The sequence below is a fragment of the Carettochelys insculpta genome, chromosome 11, assembly GCF_033958435.1.
Source record: "Carettochelys insculpta isolate YL-2023 chromosome 11, ASM3395843v1, whole genome shotgun sequence".
NCBI classification, from domain to species: domain Eukaryota; kingdom Metazoa; phylum Chordata; order Testudines; family Carettochelyidae; genus Carettochelys; species Carettochelys insculpta.
In genome coordinates this window covers 41124467-41144334 of record NC_134147.1, presented here as the reverse complement: position 1 = coordinate 41144334, position 19868 = coordinate 41124467, and the positions used below count along the sequence as shown (strand labels likewise).

Below are 19868 nucleotides of genomic sequence, written 5' to 3'. Positions count from 1 at the left end.
CTGAAGGTATGTCTGTATTTACTAGGGGGCTGGCGTCCCGCAATTGATCGTCCGAGGATCAGTTTTGCCACGTGTGTGAAGATGAAGCAAAATTGATCTCTCTGCGCTTGGCTGTCGACCGTGGTACTTCATTCTGATGCATAGAGTAAGAGACGTTGTCACAAGCCCAAAGATGCCCAATCTACACCAGGGAAGAAAGTAGATCCCGAAAAGATGATTCTAGCTACATAAATGATTTGGCTAGAATTGCATACTTCAGATTGACTTTGATCCCCAGTGTAGACCAGGCCTCAGGTCCAGGGCAGAAAGCCAAAGCCTGAGCCTTGGCATCTCAGGACTGCAAGTCAAATCCTGAACAATGTAGCTTCGTGGGGTCCCTGTGGTGTGAGGCCCTTGGCAACTGCCCTGCTTGCAACCAGCTAATGCAGGCCATGAAGACAAACAGTTGTGACACAGATGGGCCATGCAATTTTTATAGCATGCTGGGAAGTGGCAGGGTTCAGAAAGAAACAGGTTAAGAACTCCTGACTCACAGTCCAGGCAAAATCTGTTAGTGCATACCAGTCAGCTGTCATCTCCTCCAGGTTTTCCATTATGATGTCTTCATTCAGTTATGACTCTGGCTTTTACCAACCCTATGCATTCACCAGCAAGTACTTATAAACCAGCATAACTGATAAAGGAGATTCTCTGGGGATGGTCTGGAGCTGCTGGATTCATTCTTCCTGGCAGCCCACAGCTCCAAGGGGAACATTGACAGCCCTAATAGCAACTTATCACTGAGCTGCAGCTTGAACACCTGGATGCAAGAAAGACTCTTAAAAGTACTTTTGCCTTGCTTTCCATTTCTTCCCTGAATGCACTCCAGCAGGAGGGAGAACTAGGCAGCTAGCCATCATGCAGGATTGATTGGCCTCTTTTCCCTTTCATCATTTACAATTGGTCACACTGCACACAGTGAAAGCCACTGGTGGGTGGAAGGGGAAACTTTTGTGAGCCTAAATAAGCATTTCATTGCGCTTAATTGAACATTAACCACCTTCAGAGGGGTTGCTGAGTTAGTCTGTATCTTCAAAAAACTGCAAAAAGTCCTGTGACACCTTACAGACTAACAGATATTTTGGAGCACAAACTTTCATCAGCAAACAGCTGCTTCAATGAAGTCTTTCATGGTCTTTGCACACCAAAGTTTATGCTCCAAAATATCTGCTAGCCTGTAAGGTGCCACAGGACTTCTTGTTATTAACCACGTTGTACTGCAACACAATGTTTTCCTTGCTAAGCCAACTAACTAGGTAGCACCTGACACAAGGATTTTGCCTTTGTTTTTGTTATCCTGTTCATCATCCCAGTGTGATGCACCCCAAAAGCGAGCTCCAATATTGCTGAGGAGAAGTCTAGCACTTTAAAAGCTCATCACCGAATAAATTATTTTGTTAAGTCTTTCAAGTGCTCCTGGACTGCTTTTTCGTCTTGACAGTAGATCGCCTAGCCCGGCTTTCTCTCTGTTACAGTTTCCATCACCGACTGGGTTGTGAAGTAGCCTGGCTGCAGCACACGACCCAGAAGGCAGACCCCACTACAGGAGACCGTGCAATGGAAGTTTTAAAGGCCCTTTGTAGGAGGGCCGAAGTAACACCCTGGTGCCTTCACGCTGCAGGACTGAGGGGGGAACCCCCCCCAATCACACGCCCTTTGCACACCAGCAGCGGGTGAGGCAGCCGCGAGCCAGCAGGCCAAGCTCGGGCGCCGCTAGACCGGCCGCCTGGCGCTCCAGAGGTTCAGCCTCACCCCCGGCTGGCACCTCGGGTCGTGTCCTACCGCCCCCGACAAGGGATCACCTGCCCCCGGCTCTCAGCCGTGAGCTGGGCAGGGTCCCGGGGGCTGCAAGCCCGCACTGCCCCTCTGGCAGGCTCCCCCCCAGCGGCCGGGGACCCCAAGGCAGCCAGCCCCTCGGAGCGGGCGATGCGGGGGCCCAGCACCTCGCGCTCCCGGCGCCCTCCCTGGTGTGCGCGGCCGCGGCTGGGGGCCCCGGAGCGGCCTGTCCTGCACTGCGCGGCGCTGTGGCTGGCGGGACCCCCACGGGGGTGGCGCGGCGCGGGCGCAAACCAGCCAAGGCCCCGCGCGGCAGGCCGGGCGCTCGCTGAACAGCTCCCCGCCCCGGCCACCGCATCCTCCTGCCGGGCCTGGCGGGAGTTGTAGTGCGCAGGGCCCGGCGCCGGGCGGGCGGAGGCGGGCGGCCCGGCCCCCTGGCGGACTACAAGTCCCAGGCAGGGCGGGGGCGTATGCCGGCCGGGCGGGCAGCCGGGCGAAGCGGGCGAGCCGCGCACTCGCACACGCCGCCGGGCAGCACCGGCGCAACGCGGTGCCTCTCGCTGCCAGAGCCGGGGAGGATGCAGGCGGAGTCGGGGATCGTGGCGGACTTCGAGGTCGGCGAGGAGTTCCACGAGGAGCCCAAGACCTACTATGAGCTGAAGAGCCAGCCCCTGGCCAGCAGGTGGGGCAGCGCGGTGCCCTCCCTGCGCCCCATCCGCCCCCGTCCCCATCCTCAGCCCTTCTGCCTTCTCCCTGCGCCCCCGACCCCATTCATTCCCCGTCCCTGCGCCCCCTACGCCCCTGCCCTCGCCTCTTCTTCTGTCCCCTTCCTGTGCCCGCCACCCTGTCCATTCCCACTCACTCTGCCCCCTTTCTGGATCTCCTGTCCATTCCTCATCTCCACTCCCACCCCTCTCTGCCTTCCCTTCCTCTGCCTCCTGCCCTTCTAGTTTTCTGGTGGTCTTTTATTCCCCTCCTCTGCATCTTTCCCATCTTCTCTGTTCCCAGGAGAGATGCCCACCCTCTTGCTTCGGCCCTGGGTAGGAATGGGGAAGGGCCTTCCTTTCCCCCCCAGGCAGTGCCCCTGGGGTGCTGCCTGTGCCCTGAAATCACAGGGCCTGCCTGCATTTGAGCACACTGGAGCTCTGGGCAGGAGCGTGTAGGCTGTCACTGACACACAGCATGAGACAATGTGTCAAAACAGGGGAAATGTTGCAAAGGGTAGCCTGGTAATTAAGGGACAAGGTGGACTGGTGAAGCCCTGTGGGGGTGCCCTGATCTGGGGAGGTTATTTGTCATGGGGTGGGGTGGATTGCTGGTTTGTTTTTTTTTTAAACCACGTCTCTGGTTGAAAATTGTTACCGAGGGAATAATTGGGCAGCCATGTGTCTGCTGTTTGCATTCTGCACTGCTGAATCAGCCCATTTGTAAAGGCGAAACAAAATATATTGAAAGGAAACATCCTATGCAGTTGGGGATCATAAAAGCAGCCTTTTAGTTAGCGTTTCCTGTAATAATAGCAGTTTTGTTCAGAATGCGTTTTGTGGGGAGAGGGAGGGTCCAAGTTCTGTGTAGTATTATGTAAAGGGTATTGTTGGGCATTATCCAGTCCCGGCCAAAGGATATCACTGTCCTTGGAGAGGCCCAGGCTACCACTAATGCTTGACTGTGCATAAAGAAAATAAAAAACAAAGTGAGATTGACCAGCACCTGTAGTAGTGCTCTAAATGATTGAAAAAGCTGGATTGTTAAGAGTGCTCTGGTGGGCTCACCTACATAAAATTGGACAAAATTAACACTCTTTCCAGATCTGAAGAAGTGGGTCTGCCCCATGAAAACTCATCACCTAATGCATTATTTTGTTAGTTTTTAAAGTGCTACAGGACCGCTGTTTTGTTTTGTGAAAATTGGATAAGTTTGTGGAAGAATAAGGAGAAGACATCAGCAGATAAAATAAATGAGCATGCAACACTGATGGAGAATAATAGCTGTTTCTGCTGTTTGAAAATCCTTGACCTCTATTTCTGGGGTGCAAAAGCAATCATACTTGCTAATCGGACCAAGCTGGGTACCTGGGAATACACCATTTCACACTTGTACATGAAACAGGTGCAGTGCACAATTTGGGAATCAACCCTAAATTAAAGAGGTGTTGGAAGGATTGGTGGTGCTGTTTATTGCCTGATTGTGCTACTTGAAATCAATGAATGAATTTAAACTTGTGAATAGATATGTCAAGTTCTTGCAATGGTGTTTACCACAGTTACCTGCTATATTATCATCTCTATCTGTTATGCTATTTAGACAGCTTATGGGCTTGTTCAGCATGTTCCCAGTCCTCTTAGACCTGTATTAGGGCGTTTATTTCTTCTAGGAACTCCTGGAGGAAGAAAGCAAACACATCTAGTAGTTCAAGTCATCTGTCCCTTGTGGGCCTGGCATGTTTTACTCTGTCAGCAAAGTCTTTCTTTTTTTTTTCTTCTGTGGACTTTCTTCCAAGATGCTTTGTCAACAAGAAATCTTTCATCCTCATCACAGTGCTCTCTAATGAAATGTTTTTGCCATCTGTGTATCTCATGTATAATCTAGCCTATTGATAGCATCTAGTTTCACTTATTTTCAGATTTTAAGCGTGTTCTTTAGACACTTCCACATAATAGTGCATAGTGAATATTAAGTGGAGTCATCCCAATTTTATTAAGTCTAGAAATATGTTCCTTGTCTCTCAAAGTCCAAGTATATACATAGATATTGAACTGTGCCCTGCCGGCTTAAGTAAAAATTGACTTCTTTTGGACCAGTGAAGCCCTGCCACTAACATCCAAGCTTGGGTTACTTGGAGCTTGTTGTCATTGTCATTAGCTTGAGTTATAACTTATTTGCCATGTCCACACACTCAACCCCTTAGCTAAATGTAGTAATGCTTTTAACTTTATGTTGACTTGTTTGGATGCATGCTAAAACTTGAATTAGCCTGACACCCTTAGCAGCTAACTCAGCCACTGTATGCAGCTTGTGTTATTTGGCAGCATGGCTGCTTTCGCTTGAGCTAAGCTAACTTGTGAGCAGTGTTGACTGCACAGTGAAGTCCCACCTATAGTGTGAGGACTTGAATTTAGATCCACTGCTGTGGTGGTATATGTGGAGACAAGTGTTTCTCGTGTAGCTAGGACCTAGTCAATACAGGGCTTCAGAGTTCAATGTCAACACCTTAAATTGCACCTGGAAATTGGAGCAGCATATAGGGCATTAGTGTTTCTTATGATCTGTCTCCTCAGTGATCAAATGACCAGCTGTAAGTTTTGGTTGGTTGTCAAGAGTTGTCCTGTGTAGCATGCTGTACGTTATTATACAGCACACTTTTTTTCATATCTGGCATTCTTTCAGCTGGAACTCTCAAATAACTGGCATTTTAAGCTCAGTAAATTTTTGTTAAGTGCTCCATAGGTACACTATAGTGAAAGTAAATACAAATAAATACAGCAAATGCAGTGTACGTTTACAGTGTACATTACTACTGTTGTTCGTAAATAAAGTACTCTGCATACACTTTTGTTTCTTAATATCTAATCTTGTTTTTCAATTAGTGCTAAGCATTGCTAGCCTCTGTTAGCCAGAATATATGAGTATCTGGCAACCTTCTGGTCCCAAGGCTGCCGGATATGAAGGAGTTTACTCTAGTCTGTTTCAGCTGTCAGAACGAGGAATATAGGGTTTAGCTCCTGAGCTGAAGTGAATTGTTTTCACTTCCCCATCTTACACGCCCCAATGCAAATACAGTTCTTTAAGCCTCCAGGACTCTGGGCTGTAAATGCACTCCTATGCTGTGAACCTTTGTGAGGCTGAAGAGGGCAAATCTACTTGGGAATCATGACCATGTTCTCAGTGGCTTCCTGAAACTGACCAGCATTATATCTAGTTTACCTGCATTGAGCGTCAGCCAGCTTGCTGTCACTGAGTGCAGGTACTTACTTCATCTGAGCCAAGCACCTGGCATGCCAGCTCTGGGGACTATCTGTGTCCAAAGAAACAGAGATGGAGTCATCAAATCATGGTGGTATTGCAGTGTGGACCACGCCCCCATGTGCCCCAGCAGCTTCATGTCCAGATTCATCAGGAAGGGTGACGGAGCAGAAACATGCAGAATCTTTCTTGCACACCCTACATCTCTGCAGCATGAGAGTGTCCTTAGCAATGATTCCTCTAATTTTTTCCATCCAAGTGAGAAATAAATTTTATGTGCACCGTGGAATGTGGATGTGTGCACCATCCAATAGAATCATATGGTGCTGCTCGTGGGCAGCTGTGGGTGCTCAGCTAATCAGCCAGGGAGCATTTGCATCTCTTCTGTGTGGCCGCTCAAGTGCTTAGCTTACAGGGAACACTGGCCCTCAGGTAGAATAACTATTACCTAACCTGGATGGGATCTGTTTGGCAGGAAAGAATGGATAAGGTTGGCATTGACACAGCTAGTCCAGCATGTAGCCCTGGTCTCCTGCAGTGTGCAGAGCCCGGGGCAGGCCAGGCCAATGCAGGAAGCAGAGTCTCTGGTGGACTAAAAGCCTAGCCTAGATAGGGTCTACAGTCAGGGTAATAAAACCTAGGGGATAACAACAAGGGCTGCTGATAATCTAAGTTTAATGTTGATACAGATGTGCTAAGAACAGTGAAAATTGACTGGATTGGTCCATTAGATTCTTTTTCTTCCCAGTAATACAAGTCCATTTTGTTTATATGCTTGGTACAGTGAAGGCCTGCAAACTGTCAACTGTTGTAGCTGATCAGTTCAGTTTCATAAAAATTGCACTCAGCAAGAATTGCAAGCTTCTCCTCCCGCCCCTCTCCCCAGAGTATGTTACTTCACATTTGAGCAGAAAAAGATCAGAAGTGATACAGCAAACTCTTCATATCTGGCAGCCCCAGGACTGGGAGATAATTGTCCAGAATGTTTGGCAGAGAGGTATGCCTAGCAATGGGTAATACTAAAGAAAAACCAAGATTAGATATTAAGAAACAAACAGATGTATGCAGAGTGCTTTACTTACAAATAACAGTATTGTACACTGTGAGCTTACACTGCATTTGTATCTACTTTCACTATAGCATATGTATGGAAAACCTAACTAAATTTTAATTATGTTTAAAATGCTGGTTATTTGAGAGTTCTTGGATAATAGACTGTTGAATGTGAAAGAGTTTCTTAAGAATCATCCTGCAATGAAAACTGTGTTTAAATGGAAAAAAAGTTGATGGAAACTCAGTTTGCAGGGTGACTTTTTTTTTTTTTTTTTTAAAAAGGAGCTAATGCATATTATATTAGAAATAACTTTGAGACTTAATTTGTGACTTTTACTGAAGTTGTTTCTGCAAAATTATCATTGCTGTAGATAGTCAAGATATAATACATATATATTAATGTAAATCAGTATCTCGCATCTAGCCAGCATTCAGTTCTTCGCTTATTTTATGTCCTCTTGTGCTGCTCGCAGTGTTGGATAATGAGTGACCAGTTAAACGAATTTTCTGTCCCTTTATAACACTGTATATTATCAAGGTTAGTATCTAATTAGGAAAAACCCAAACCTTGGTGTACATATTTTTGTAGAGAATACTAACTGGAAAATGAACAGGACTGTTCTAAAGTTCTTTACCATTCCTCTGATAAAATCTAATTTGTAAATTAATTTTGCAGTGTGTTTTAGATTTAAACTTGATTAAGATTTTCAATATTGTGCTTGTTCTTTTTTTCAGATTACTGCTATTTATGGATCTTATTTCAAGTGTTTTATATTCTTGTAGAGTTCTGCAGTGCAGTTTGTTCAGGCAGTTTATATCTGTTCCAGTTGTGCAAGAAGTGGAAAATATCCTTTATTTAGAACGGGTCACGTGTGCTTACATCCAGGAGCAGTCTCAGTGTTGTGGGGAGGGGGAGTGCTTCTCAGAGGAAGAAATTTGAAACCACTTCTGAAAGGTATTTCTTTCTGTAGAAAATAATATTAACATAGTTTTAACAAAAAGAAAGTAAAGTGCACATAGACTGAAACATACAGGGTGAGATTTCCAAGCACTCAGCCTTGGAATAACTGGTCTTATTGGTTTAAATGGGAGCGGAGTTAGGCCAGTGCTGTGTATCTTTGAGGATCCCTCCCATAATATTTTTGTGAGAGACTAAACTGCTTGGTGGGGGAAGCTGTGACTTTATTTTTTTATGGAAATATGTTTTGACTTTGCATAATTCAAATATGCTTTATGCAAATTGGAGCATGAGGATTTTGAAGAGCTTATAATCTCCTGAATGTGTATTCTGTTTTTGTGCACATATCAGTCTTGTATAGCAAGTTAAAATTATGAAGTACAAACACATTTATGTAACTAGATGTGCTAATGAAGGCTATTAACAGTGCTCAGGAAGCTTAATGGCTGGGTGCTCAAGGCAATGATCTGTGACTAGTCTTGTTGTTCCTGTAAGCCTGGATTGTGGTTGGTCCTACAAGATATGTGACCATGTAACCTGGTGCTGGAATCCATCTCAAATTTTGTACTTTTTTTGCCGGAGTGGGAAGAATTGAACAAAGACTTGCTGCTCTAGGGAAATTCTGTATAAGCAATGGGAAGCAAACAATGATTGCCTTCAGTGGGGCCTCAGAGGCTGCTCCTTACCCCAAGAGGATACTCAAAAACAAAAAGAACTCTGACAGGGTTGAGAGAAGCTGCTAGATCCATCTAAAAATAAAGGTCAACTCTGGCCTGAGAAGGATGTCACTTAATTTCTCACATGAATTCTTATTTATGATTTGTAATGACTTCTTAGTGTATTAGGATTAGTTAGTGTGTTTTTGTTTTATTTTCGTGTAGTAACTTACTTTGATCTGTTACTACTTGCATCCACTGATATCCTACTTTATACTTAATAAAATCATGTTTATTATCAAAGCCACTGTAAATAATTATTAGCGGTGTGTGTGGTGACAGAAGCTGTGCATATCTCCATTTCATTGATAAAGGGGGCAAAAATCTTAGGAACTCACTCTGTAGAAACTTGATGTATAGTGAGAGCGATTTATTTGGGGTCTTGATCTCGGCTTCTGTGTCAAGTCCCTGTGACTTAGCTTTCCAGAGGTGAGTTGTTTTCAGTGTTTTTGTGTTGCTTTTCTGGGGATTGTTATGCCAACTCTCTGCATTTTCTGTGGGAGATCAGAACTTGTTGCTTAGCAGGACAGGTTGCTTGGGCAGCCCTTGAGGTGGGTAGGTGGGTGCTGATAAGATCTGCCCATCAGGTGACAGTCTCAGGGTGGGTTGCTGAGGTCCCCTTGTCACACAATCTTTCCACTGCACTGAAAATCCACATTACTAAACAGAGAATCTTAGCGCCAGATAATTTCATGATATATTACTTATTTTGGAAACACAACAGAAATAAATGTACTTTAATAATACAGTTCTGAGCTTTACAGAGTGCTTTTCATCAGATTTCAAACTGCTATACAAAGATGAGTGATTGTAACTGGGACATGAAAATCTGGAGAAAGTGTAACCATTTAAAATATAAAATATAGAAATTTGTAGTGGTGCTGTATTTTGGCACAGTTAATTTAATGCTCAAGGTTGGAAAATGAAGAAAATGTTACTGAAAGCCAAGTTGATTATAGCCCTTTTTGTTTAAAGCTTAGTGAATAAGAGTTATAGGGTGAAGAAAACAATATACTTGATTGAATTCCCATTTAAAAAATTAAATGGAAAACTTTTAAATCCTTTTCAAAACAAATAAGAATAAACCTCCTGCTATTTCTAAAAAAATTAAATGAAAGATGTGCATTCTTCTTTTTACTTGAAAAGAAACACACACCTTATCTGAATTAAGAACCCATGCAAATCTGATAGTTTCCTATCTAGAGAAAGCTGGTGGTGATGCTTCTATTTAGGTTGCCTGATCTTGTCCATTGTACAAGATTCCTGTGACCTTGTTTCTGAGAAGGTACCAAACCTCCACTGTTTGCTGAAGTCCTTTGAGATTTGGCAGGGGGCATATCCTTAGGATACTACAGTGCCTTTTCTTTGTTCCATGAAATTCTGTTCAGCTTCTACTGTGATGTAACTTTTAAAGATGATTTGTTTTTTTCCCCTCTTACTTGCATTTCTCAGGCAGACTGCCAAATTAGTGAGAATACATTCTAAGAGCAGGCTGCCAGTCCTGCCACCAGAGGATCTAGTGGGGAAGAGAAAGAGGCAGGGTATATATATATTATGTATAGGATACAGTCTTTAATGATAACATACTGATGTGTTCCTCCCGCCTCCCCACCGACACCTGGCTCATTTAATTTCCAAGATCAAAGCACAAGTGGGCAGACTTAAGGTTGCAAAGGCAGCTATGAATCTGACGTGCCAGTTTTTGGCTATGTCTACACTAAGGGCACTATCTATCGTGGGCTGCAGTGGTATCCTGAAGTAGCTGCCTGCGTCTAAGAAACATGCTTGCTGTCTTGAAACAGTTTTTGAGATAATGGGTGTGCTATTCTGGCATCCCTGTACATCTCATCACAGGAGGACTACAGGGATGCCTAGAAATAGCCCTTTATTTCAGCATGTGGCACCGCTTAAACAGTGCTACGTGCCGAAATAGTCTAATTCAAAATAAGCTACGCAAATTGCATAGTTTACTTCCTGGTTAGGATGTCATGTAGACACAGCCTTTGAGTGCCTGACTATGCAACTTAGAGAACATAGGTTACTAACAACTTGTAAGATTCTCTTTTTTTTTTTTTTTTTTTTTTTTTTTCATTTAAAAAACCCAAGCATCCTCCTCCTGGCACAAATTTGGTTGATTTCATGATAGCTGAAAATCTCCCTAACTTTTCCTCCTCTTACTCTCTGTTTGGATTCTAACAACATGAAATTGACCAGATTCTTGCAAATTCCCAGCAGCCTAGGGACTTGTGTCCAGGGTCTGATGCTGCTGAGGGCACGCTGAATAGAAGTGGTGGCGCGGAATCTGGCTTCATATTGCACAGTGCATCAGTTTACATTCACTCACGTTTAGAAGGTCATGTTCACAGCCCAAAGGGGAATGTCTCTCTCTTAATGTTTTGTTTACATTTGACACGATGTAGCCTCTCCTCAGATGTTCCTGTAATTTAAAACGTCAATAAGAAAAGTCAGAGATCTGCAGAGCACTTAGGTTCAAAATATATTTGCTCTCTGGATATGAATAACGTGTAGAGAGAAACCTATAGGTTTAACTTTTGGGGGAAATGTTACATTTGTCCCTGCATGTCAAATGAAACTACTTTTTAATTTTAAAAAAAAAAAAAAGCTGCACCTTTTTTCCTTAATTTCCAAAATACTGACTTTCCATGTTGACTGAGGTCAGTCTCTATTACCATCTGATATGTCAAAACTACAAGAAAAACTGGAACTTACCTAGCGCTCCCTACACTTTGTCCATAGGTGATGGTTTTTCTATTTTAGATATTCATATATTTTAACATGCAAAGTAATAGCCTGATTTTTATTATCCTTGTTGATTAAAACTCATTAAATCTTGTCAAACTAATCTGATAGCTTTCTTTGATAGGATAACGGGCCTTGTGGATAGGGGAGAAGCAGTAGATGTGGTATACCTAGACTTTAGTAAAGCGTTTGATATGGTCTCTCATGATATTCTTATCAAAAAACTAGGCAAATACAATTTAGATGAGGCTACTATAATGTGGGTGCATAACTGGCTGGATAACTGTACCCAGAGAGTAGTTCTTAATGGTTCTCAGTCCTGCTGGAAAAGTATAACAAGTGGGGTTCCGCAGGGGTCTGTGTTAGGACCGGTTCTGTTCAGTATCTTCATCAACGATTTAGATATTGGCAGAGAAAGTACGCTTATTAAGTTTGCATATGATACCAAGTTGGGAGGGGTTGCAACTGCTTTGGAGGATAGGGTCATAATTCAAAATGATCTGGATAAATGGCCTGAGGTAAACAGGATGAAGTTTAATAAGGACAAATGCAAAGTGCTCCACTTGGGAAGGAACAATCAGTTTCACACATACAGAATGGGGAAAGACTGTCTAGGAACGACTACAGCAGAAAGGGATCTAGGGATTATAGTGGACCACTGGCTAAATATGAGTCAACAGTGTGATGCTGTTGCAAAAAAAGCAAACATGATTCTGGGATGCATTAACAGGTGTGTTGTGAACAAGACACGAGAAGTCATTCTTCTGCTCTACTCTGCGCTGGTTAGGCCTCAGCTGAAGTATTGTGCCCAGTTCTGGGCACTGAAGTTCAAAAAAGATGTGGAGAAACTAGAAAGGGTCCAGAAAAGAGCGACAAGAATGATTTAAAGGTCTAGAGAATGTGACCTATGAAAAAAGGTTGAAAGAATTGGGCTTGTTTAGTTTGGAAAAGAGAAGATTGAGGGGAGACATGATAGCGGTTTTCAGGTACCTAAAAGGGAGTTATATGGAGGAAGAGAACTTGTTCTTCTTGGCCTCTGAGGATAGAACAAGAGGCAACAGACTTAAACTGCAGCAAGGGAGGTTTAGGTTGGACATTAGGAAAAAGTTCCTAACTGTCAGGGTGGTCAAACAGTGGAATAAATTGCCAAGGGAGGTTGTGGAATCTCCATCACTGGACATATTTAAGAACAGGTTAGATAGATGTCTATCAGGGATGGTTTGGATGGTGCTTGGTCTTGCCATTGGGGCAGGGGGCTGGACTCGATGGCCTCTCGAGGTCCCTTCCAGTCCTAGTGTTCTATGGTTCATGCTGACTCAGGTAGCCTTGTCAGAAGAAGGCTGTGTGGTTAGGTGCTGTCACAAGAGTTAACTTTATACTAAAACCTGTCACCTTGCATTATATTATTATTAGACTAGGTTATTGACTTGTTCCTTAGTGGTCAATGCAGTAAAACTGGAACAGTTGCAGGGTAATGATATTTCCACATAGGGCCAATGCAAGTAAATGGAACATATTTTGTTCTTCATTAATATGTATTCCTAGAACACTCTTGCTTGGTTTGCATATCCGTAGAATTCTAGATTACTCATCTAAGCATCTGATTGGAAATATATAGACTCCCTACAATCAAAGGCCGGGATCCGGGCAGGGTCAGCTTAGCTTGTTGCCCTTTTGCTCATAGATAACTTGAGTTCTTTGCAGATTACTATGTAGGGGGTCTTTTTTTCAGACAACATCCTAAAGTCCAACAACCTGTCTGCTTTGCGAAGGCATTAAAGATTCCAAGGTGCCTTTGGAACAGCAGAATTTGGTCCATATGTTCTTGACCAGAATTTCACCTTTTGCCCCAGTCCAGTGTTGATGTGTTCTGCACCCGGAGATGCATGATGAAGTGATTCTCTTGATGCCTTATGTGTTTACAGACCAAATCCTGTAAAGTGGTCCATGGCTACAACTTACTGACGTCTCCAGGACTCCATGAGAATCAAATTCTGAGCTGATAAATCACTCATTTTCAGAACACATTAAGATCCTTCAGGATAAAGTTTATATTGATAATACATGGCCTTTCAGTGTAATTATAGTATTGCTAGGAGTAGAAACTAATATTAAAACATTCTCATGTGTATTGCTGTATGCTGCAGGAGTTCAGCTGCCCTTTATTAATCACTAAATCTCTTTAAGTGCTTGTTACCTCTAGCTCATATTTTATTGTAACCAGTGACGACATTCTGATAACTTGTTCAGTCATATCTGCATCTTTCTATCCAACTTTCTGACAAAGATTCAAGACAGTCCACTGGTATTGATAACCGATCATACAGAAACAGGCTACAGAGGGTCCCCCCTCCCACATTGGTAGCAGCTGCTGAGGAACTAGAGCTGGCTGGTTGAGGCACAGAAATGTGTTGCAGCCGTATCCAATTACCTTTTTCAAGCATGAAGTGACAAATGCATGAAGTGATAATTGTTACGTTTAACGCTGTGTAAAGAAAAATAAAATTTGCCTTAGGAGTTCACATGGGCATCTTAAAAGTGCATGTCATAGCCTTTAACAACATGACGTTCTTTTAAAAAAAGATTTCCTATGAAGATTTTGCTTGTACAGTATAATGAGACAATACAGGACAAAGAGGAGCTCATATTAGTACATTATGTAATAGGTTATGTTGGGGAAAATAAAAAAAAATTGTGGGGGGGGCAATGAAGGATCAGAAACAATGGGATATTATAAAATGCAATTTAAAGGGTTGAATGCGCACTTCATATTCCACATAAATAGTCTTTACCAGCAGAGACATCTAAGTCAATGAGGGAGCTCCCTGAATAGGGAGTACAGCATCACGTCCCAGTTTTGTATAGCCTGTTAAAATATCCATGGACCAGGTTTATCAGTGTGCTCTGGGGATGCAAAGCAGCTGCAAACCTGGGTTAACCAGCTAGTTAGGTTGTTTTTATCAAAGTGAAGTCCTGTGGCACCTTATAGACTAACAGATATTTTGGAGCGTAAGCATTCCTGGGCAAAGACCTGCTTCGTCAGGACTTTTGTGCCACAGGACTACTTGTTGTTTTTGAACATACAGACCAACTCGGCTACCTCTCTGGTACTTTATTGAAGTGCTATGAAGTAGCCATAATGCACAGCAGCCAGACCATGTCAGGCAGTCTGGCCCTCTATCACCAATCATGCAGCAGAGTTAAAACATAATTACAGGGCTAATCAGTAGAACTGAACAACATAAATAAAGATATATGGGCCAGGAAGAAGGATCAACGTGGGTCACGTGTTCAAAGTTACCTGTAGCACCCATTAACTTGTAGGTGTGCAGAGGTGCCAGCATAGTTTTCTTTGCATACTCACTTTCACACAAAAATGACAGTTTATATGCATGCAAGCCTTATTTCTACTGGTCAGTTTAAGGAAAGGAACTTTACATGGTGTCTACATCTGTACGCATCATAGAAAATGGACCACTCAGGTTTGATCTTCCAGGGCACCGTTTTGTGCATGGGTGAACTGGTGCGTTCTGGGGTCAATGCCAACCTCGGAACTCCTTATGAGCTGTGAGGATTAAGGAAGGTTGATGGGAGGAGTGCTCCTGTTGATGTTCTACCATGAAGACAGGCACGGCAGTCAATTGCTGAAAAGTCGGTGGTTTTTTTTTTTTTTAAAGGTACACAACTGGCATACCTAAAATTGCCTATCAGCTGTTGACTTCCAGGTGAGTGTAGACAAAACCATGTACAAATGCAGCTTTGTTGTGTGCAGGCAAACCTTGGACAAAGCGTTAACAGATTTCTGTTTGGCTTGATGTCATTCCCGGACAGTATATGAAGAAGTGGGTTTGCCCAAACAAAAGCTCATAATTAAGAACACAATATATATTTTGTTAGTCTTCAAAGTGCTACAGGACTGCTTTTTTGTTTTGTGAAGATCCAGACTAACACGGCTACCTCTCTGTGACTAGGTCTCTTTTAGACTTCAGTGGTTCTGTAGGTGCTATTCTGATCTCTAGGGCCATGATATCCAGCTAGTTCTGAAGCAGTAATTACTATAGTGGCTATTCCTATAGTAAACTAGTCATGTTACCTTTAACATATATTTATTTTTCAAGCTGGTTAGGCACACTCAACTAGACAAATAGTCCCTCGTGGCTGGCGTCATGGATCCCACAGCTCTAGGGGTTAGTTAAAAATCCTATCTCCTTAAGTGTTAGTCTATCGAAGCTTGCCTGTGATACCCAGAATGCTGAGGTGGCCTTTACTTGCAGCTTATATTCCGAGTCACATTGCTAGTAGTTAAAATCTAGCAAAATACATTAGGATTCAGATAAGGACCTGGCAGAGTTTTGGATCTAATGGGATACGCAGGAATAGGAGCCACTCGAATGAAGGGCTGCAACTAAAAGAAAGAAATAGGAACAACTAGCATGGTCTGAATTAAGGAGGCAGAAGAATAGTAAAGGAATGATAAATATTTACTGCAAATATTGTAGTAATGCTGAAAAGGCTCACCAAGGGCTGGGACCCTGTTGTGCTTGCCCTTCTAACCTTTCATAGAAATGAAAATTGTCGTGATTACCTCAGTGGTAGCGCAGTGAAGCACACACTGGGAGTAAGGTGGAGTCAAAGCAAACAGGGAGCTGTTTCAGGGCAGGAAGACTGAAGCAGAAGCTGCGGGGGAACATTCAGGTTTGTGGGGTCAGGAGCAGTGTTTACACCTTTATTTAAAATCCTCCAGGTATGGAATACATTTTGTTATGTGCACCAAGGCATCTGTGTATGTGCACCACCCATAGAAACACATGCTGGAGGCATGGGATGCTCTGCTGCTGGGTGGCACCTGAATTTCTCCTGGGAAGCCGCCCAAGTGCTCAGCTTTCAGGGAACAGGAGAATAGGAAAAGGGGGGCACAGGAATCAATGGTGGCTCAACCTAGGGAGGGAAAACAATAAAGCTAGTGAGAAGATAAAAGGCGCCGTTGGGGTGTTCTAAATGGAAAGGCAGTGGGTGAATCAGCAGAGCCTGGCTAAACTTGTCTCATGCAGATTTTTAATGTATTTTATTGTCTTGACTTTCTTTTCAAGGTTTTTTAAGTGAGGGAAGAGCTTTTTACATGAATGCTCAAATGCAAGGAAAACTTCCAAAGCAAATAGCCCTGCAGAATAATTTAATGCAATATACAGTAGAAATTCAGAACAGAAAACAGTACCACTCCCCCTCTTTTGCTGTTTGAAAGGTTCAGCATGCCCTAATCACACACTGGTACAACCTGAGAGAATTTTGAAGTGAAACAGGATGATGCTGAGAGGTGGAATTCCATGAAGCGGGAGCTGCATTGTGCAAAAGAGCAGGCCAAAAAACAAGTTTTTTTGCAGCCTTCAACTCACAGGAAGAGTTCATTGGGAACACTGTAGCCCACAACGTGATTCCCTGGAGATGTCACAATTTGGATTTCTGCTCACTCTAGAGGGCATACTTGCATTCTTTATTCATTCAGATTGGGAGATTTGCCTTTCCCAAAACCTCAGCCAGACTAGGGGCATGCCTCTGCTGTCAGTTTATCTGACAAAGACTATTGTTAGGAACAGTTGTTGGGTGGTTTTTTGCTTGTAAAGTGCAGGCTGCTGTTTGTTTTTTTTTTTTTTACTGCAGCTCTAAAAAATGCAAGGTGGTGTTCCACTAAGTTGCTGCTTCTGTTTGTTAAACTTGTGCAGAGTGGGTTTGGAATACAAGATAACCTGTGTATGAGGTGCTGTATTGTTGGTTGTGGGGTGGGTTGTTGGTGGCCGGGCTAGATGATCTGGTGTTCCCTTCTGATCTTACAGTCTATCACCATCTGATACAAAAAGGTAACTGTCCAGAATGAGGATGAGGAACCTATGGCTTGCAGGCTGGACTGGCCACCATCTTACTTTGATCTGGCCTGACAATAAGGCTCGGGGCTCCTGCCCCCTGGCCCGGTGAAGCAAGCTGGTGCTTGAGTTTCATTCCTGTGGCAAGTCTCTTAGCTTTGGTGCTTGCCCTGTGGGGAAATGTGAGAGGAGTCCTAGCACCTCACGTTCAGTGAGATGAGTGTCTATCTTTTTTTGTGTTTCTCTCTTGTGTGTGGCCCCTGAATGACTTCTCTGTGGGTCACTGGTCCCCAAACAAAAAAAGGTTCCCCACTGTGGTTGAGAACTTTGAGGGTGGCATGTCGAAAACCCTGAATTCTGGGTTGTCTTGAAATAAGAGTTAAAATCTTTGAGGGTGAAGCTTACACAAGGAAATAAGAGCCAAGAGGCCTGAATTACTGCACGGTTGGGGGTGGGTAAGTTTCTTCAGAGGTGTTGTGGTTTTGACATTACAGCATGGTGCACATAAATTCAGGAAGCCATCAAGAGAAGAAAGAAAATCTAGAAGCTGGTGAACTGTGTGAATTTGCTGTTTGAGAGGACTTCAAGGTCAGTGATGTGGAGTGCTAGAGAGTTTGAGGAAGAGAGGCTTAGGATGCCCATATGTGAGTGGATTATTGGTGAGGAGTTGTAGGAAAAGATGGGACTCAAGCATAAGAGGTTTTTGAACTTACGCAAATTATGAAATCTTATTTCATGCTTGAGGTGTGTGTGTGGGAAGAACATTGATTGCTTTAGAATCTCTCTTTGAAATTTATATAATGACTGGTCTGTTTCTGACTGTTTAAAACAAGTTACAGGTTCAATTCAGCAGTAAAGCTATTCTGCCAGTGATCAACTGATGTCTGGGTAGTGTGGTGGCACCTGGGTACCAAGGTGGTGAATGCATTAGCATTGTACATAGGGCCTGATTGGTAGCTTATTGCAGTCAGTGAATGGGCTCCCGTTGGCTTCAATGGGCTTTGGGTCTTGACCATAGAGAGAGAATTTATTTTACAGCAAAAGCTATATTGTCAGACCTATTGATTCTGAATGGCGGTAAAGCTACATGCTGTATGCTCCTGGCCTAGAGCAATGACTTTCCACTCTTTCTCGTGTACATCAAATAAAACAGAGGTGCATGGAACAGTGCTATCTATTGCAAAGATCCTTATATATGCTGAAGTAAGTCTGGTGGCAATGATATTACAGCTCTTTCATACAAAAGCCTAGCTACAACAGTCAAAAGTTTGGTTTCTATTATGAATTCTAAGGGGCTCAAGTCACTCCAGTGCAGAGGGCCCTTGGCTCTATGCTCCGCTTAAGCCCCAGAGTTAGTTATGTTGTGTCAGTAGGACATAGGTCTCCATTTTAAAGCATAGGAAGGCTGCTCCTGGCTGCCTCTTGTGTACCTTCACAAGTGCTTAGCACTGTGAAACAAGGAGACCCGGGGCTGTGAGCTCAATCCTTGAGGAGGCCATTAAGGGATTGGAGCAAACAGATGTCAGGGATGGTGCTGGGTCCTGCCAAGAGGGCAGGGGACTGGATGAGATGACCTCCCAAGGTCCCTTCCAGCTCTAGGAGATGTGTATCTCTGATTACATAAGGGACTGTGGTGATCTAACCTTCCTATATATGATTGTAGTCATTCATGTTCCCCACTTCCCTGTCATAAGTAGGCAACAGTTACGGCTTGCTTAAGGAGAACTGCCTTGTGAAGGATCCTTTTAATTATCCGAGTATCTATTACTTAGCCTTCCTTCGGAAGGGTCTTGTGATGATTGTTCTAGAGCAGCTGTGGTCTCTTGGTCGTCTGTCCAGAAGCTCATTTTCTGAGGTGTTTCAGTGTGGCTTTTCTGCAGGCCATGTTAACTCTGCAGTGGTGAGTGTGTGTGTTGACCTCCTCTGTCTCTGTCTGGCATGGTACCAGTTTTAATTTTAGTTAGACCTCCAGTGACCTGAGTTTGATACTGTTGATCAAATGATCTTTATCTTCCCTTTGAACCATACAGGTGCAGGGTTAAGTTAGTCCATCGATAGATGAACACAGAAACACAGCCAACCATCTTGTGATTCTAAATGCTGTTGTAGTCAGCTCGGCGTATTTAACTGAATCTGTCATAGTTAATTAGGGTGGAATCCTGGGTGATTATTTTTGTGCCCCATTCACTTCAGCACCTTCAGCTTGGAATCTCACAGGCTGCCTGTTGATAAGCATGGGCCAAACCAAGGCTGTTGGAAGTTCAGGTTTGTATTTTCTCCCGCCTTCTTGTTTGTGCCTTTTTACTTACCAGGGTGTGTTTTCCCCACGTGTGGCGTTGAATGCTTGTTTCAGTGAAGGTGCTTTGGGTCAAGAAGATGGTGCACTGTGCAAGAGCTGAGAGCCTTCCATTAAAATGCCTGTGGTGTATGCCTCTCCCGCCCTGAAGCATTTCACTCTCGGGTACCTGTTGCATCGCTGTTCTTGTGATGGGGCTTAGAACAAGAGATGTTCTTTAAGAGCTGATGTTTGATTCCTGCTGTCAGTACCACATACATTTATTATCTTCTATGAGATGATCCGTATGATGTAGCCTTGGCTGTGCCATTCTGGCTAGCTAAAATGCAAAGTTGAATGTGAAATGAACAATCATTTTTTCTTGTCTTTTGCCACCACGATGGTAAGCTATGAAGGAGGCAGGAGAGGGAGAGAGGTTTGCTAGTTTATACTAAATACATCTACTAAAT

The 19868-nt window shown here is 43.6% G+C and overlaps 1 protein-coding gene across 2 annotated transcripts in view; it reads left to right on the top strand.

Annotated features, from left to right (window-relative positions):
- The first annotated feature begins 2202 nt into the window (after positions 1–2202).
- The window catches only part of MITF (melanocyte inducing transcription factor), a 187715-nt gene continuing 170049 nt past the window's right edge, over positions 2203–19868 (top strand). The window contains exon 1 of one of the 2 annotated variants that reach the window (XM_075004955.1): positions 2203–2497. In XM_075004955.1, coding sequence (XP_074861056.1) covers positions 2286–2497 — 212 coding nt within the window. In that variant the 5' untranslated portion in view covers positions 2203–2285. The remainder of the gene's footprint in view (positions 2498–19868) is intronic. The other variant, XM_075004956.1, reaches the window with a different exon arrangement.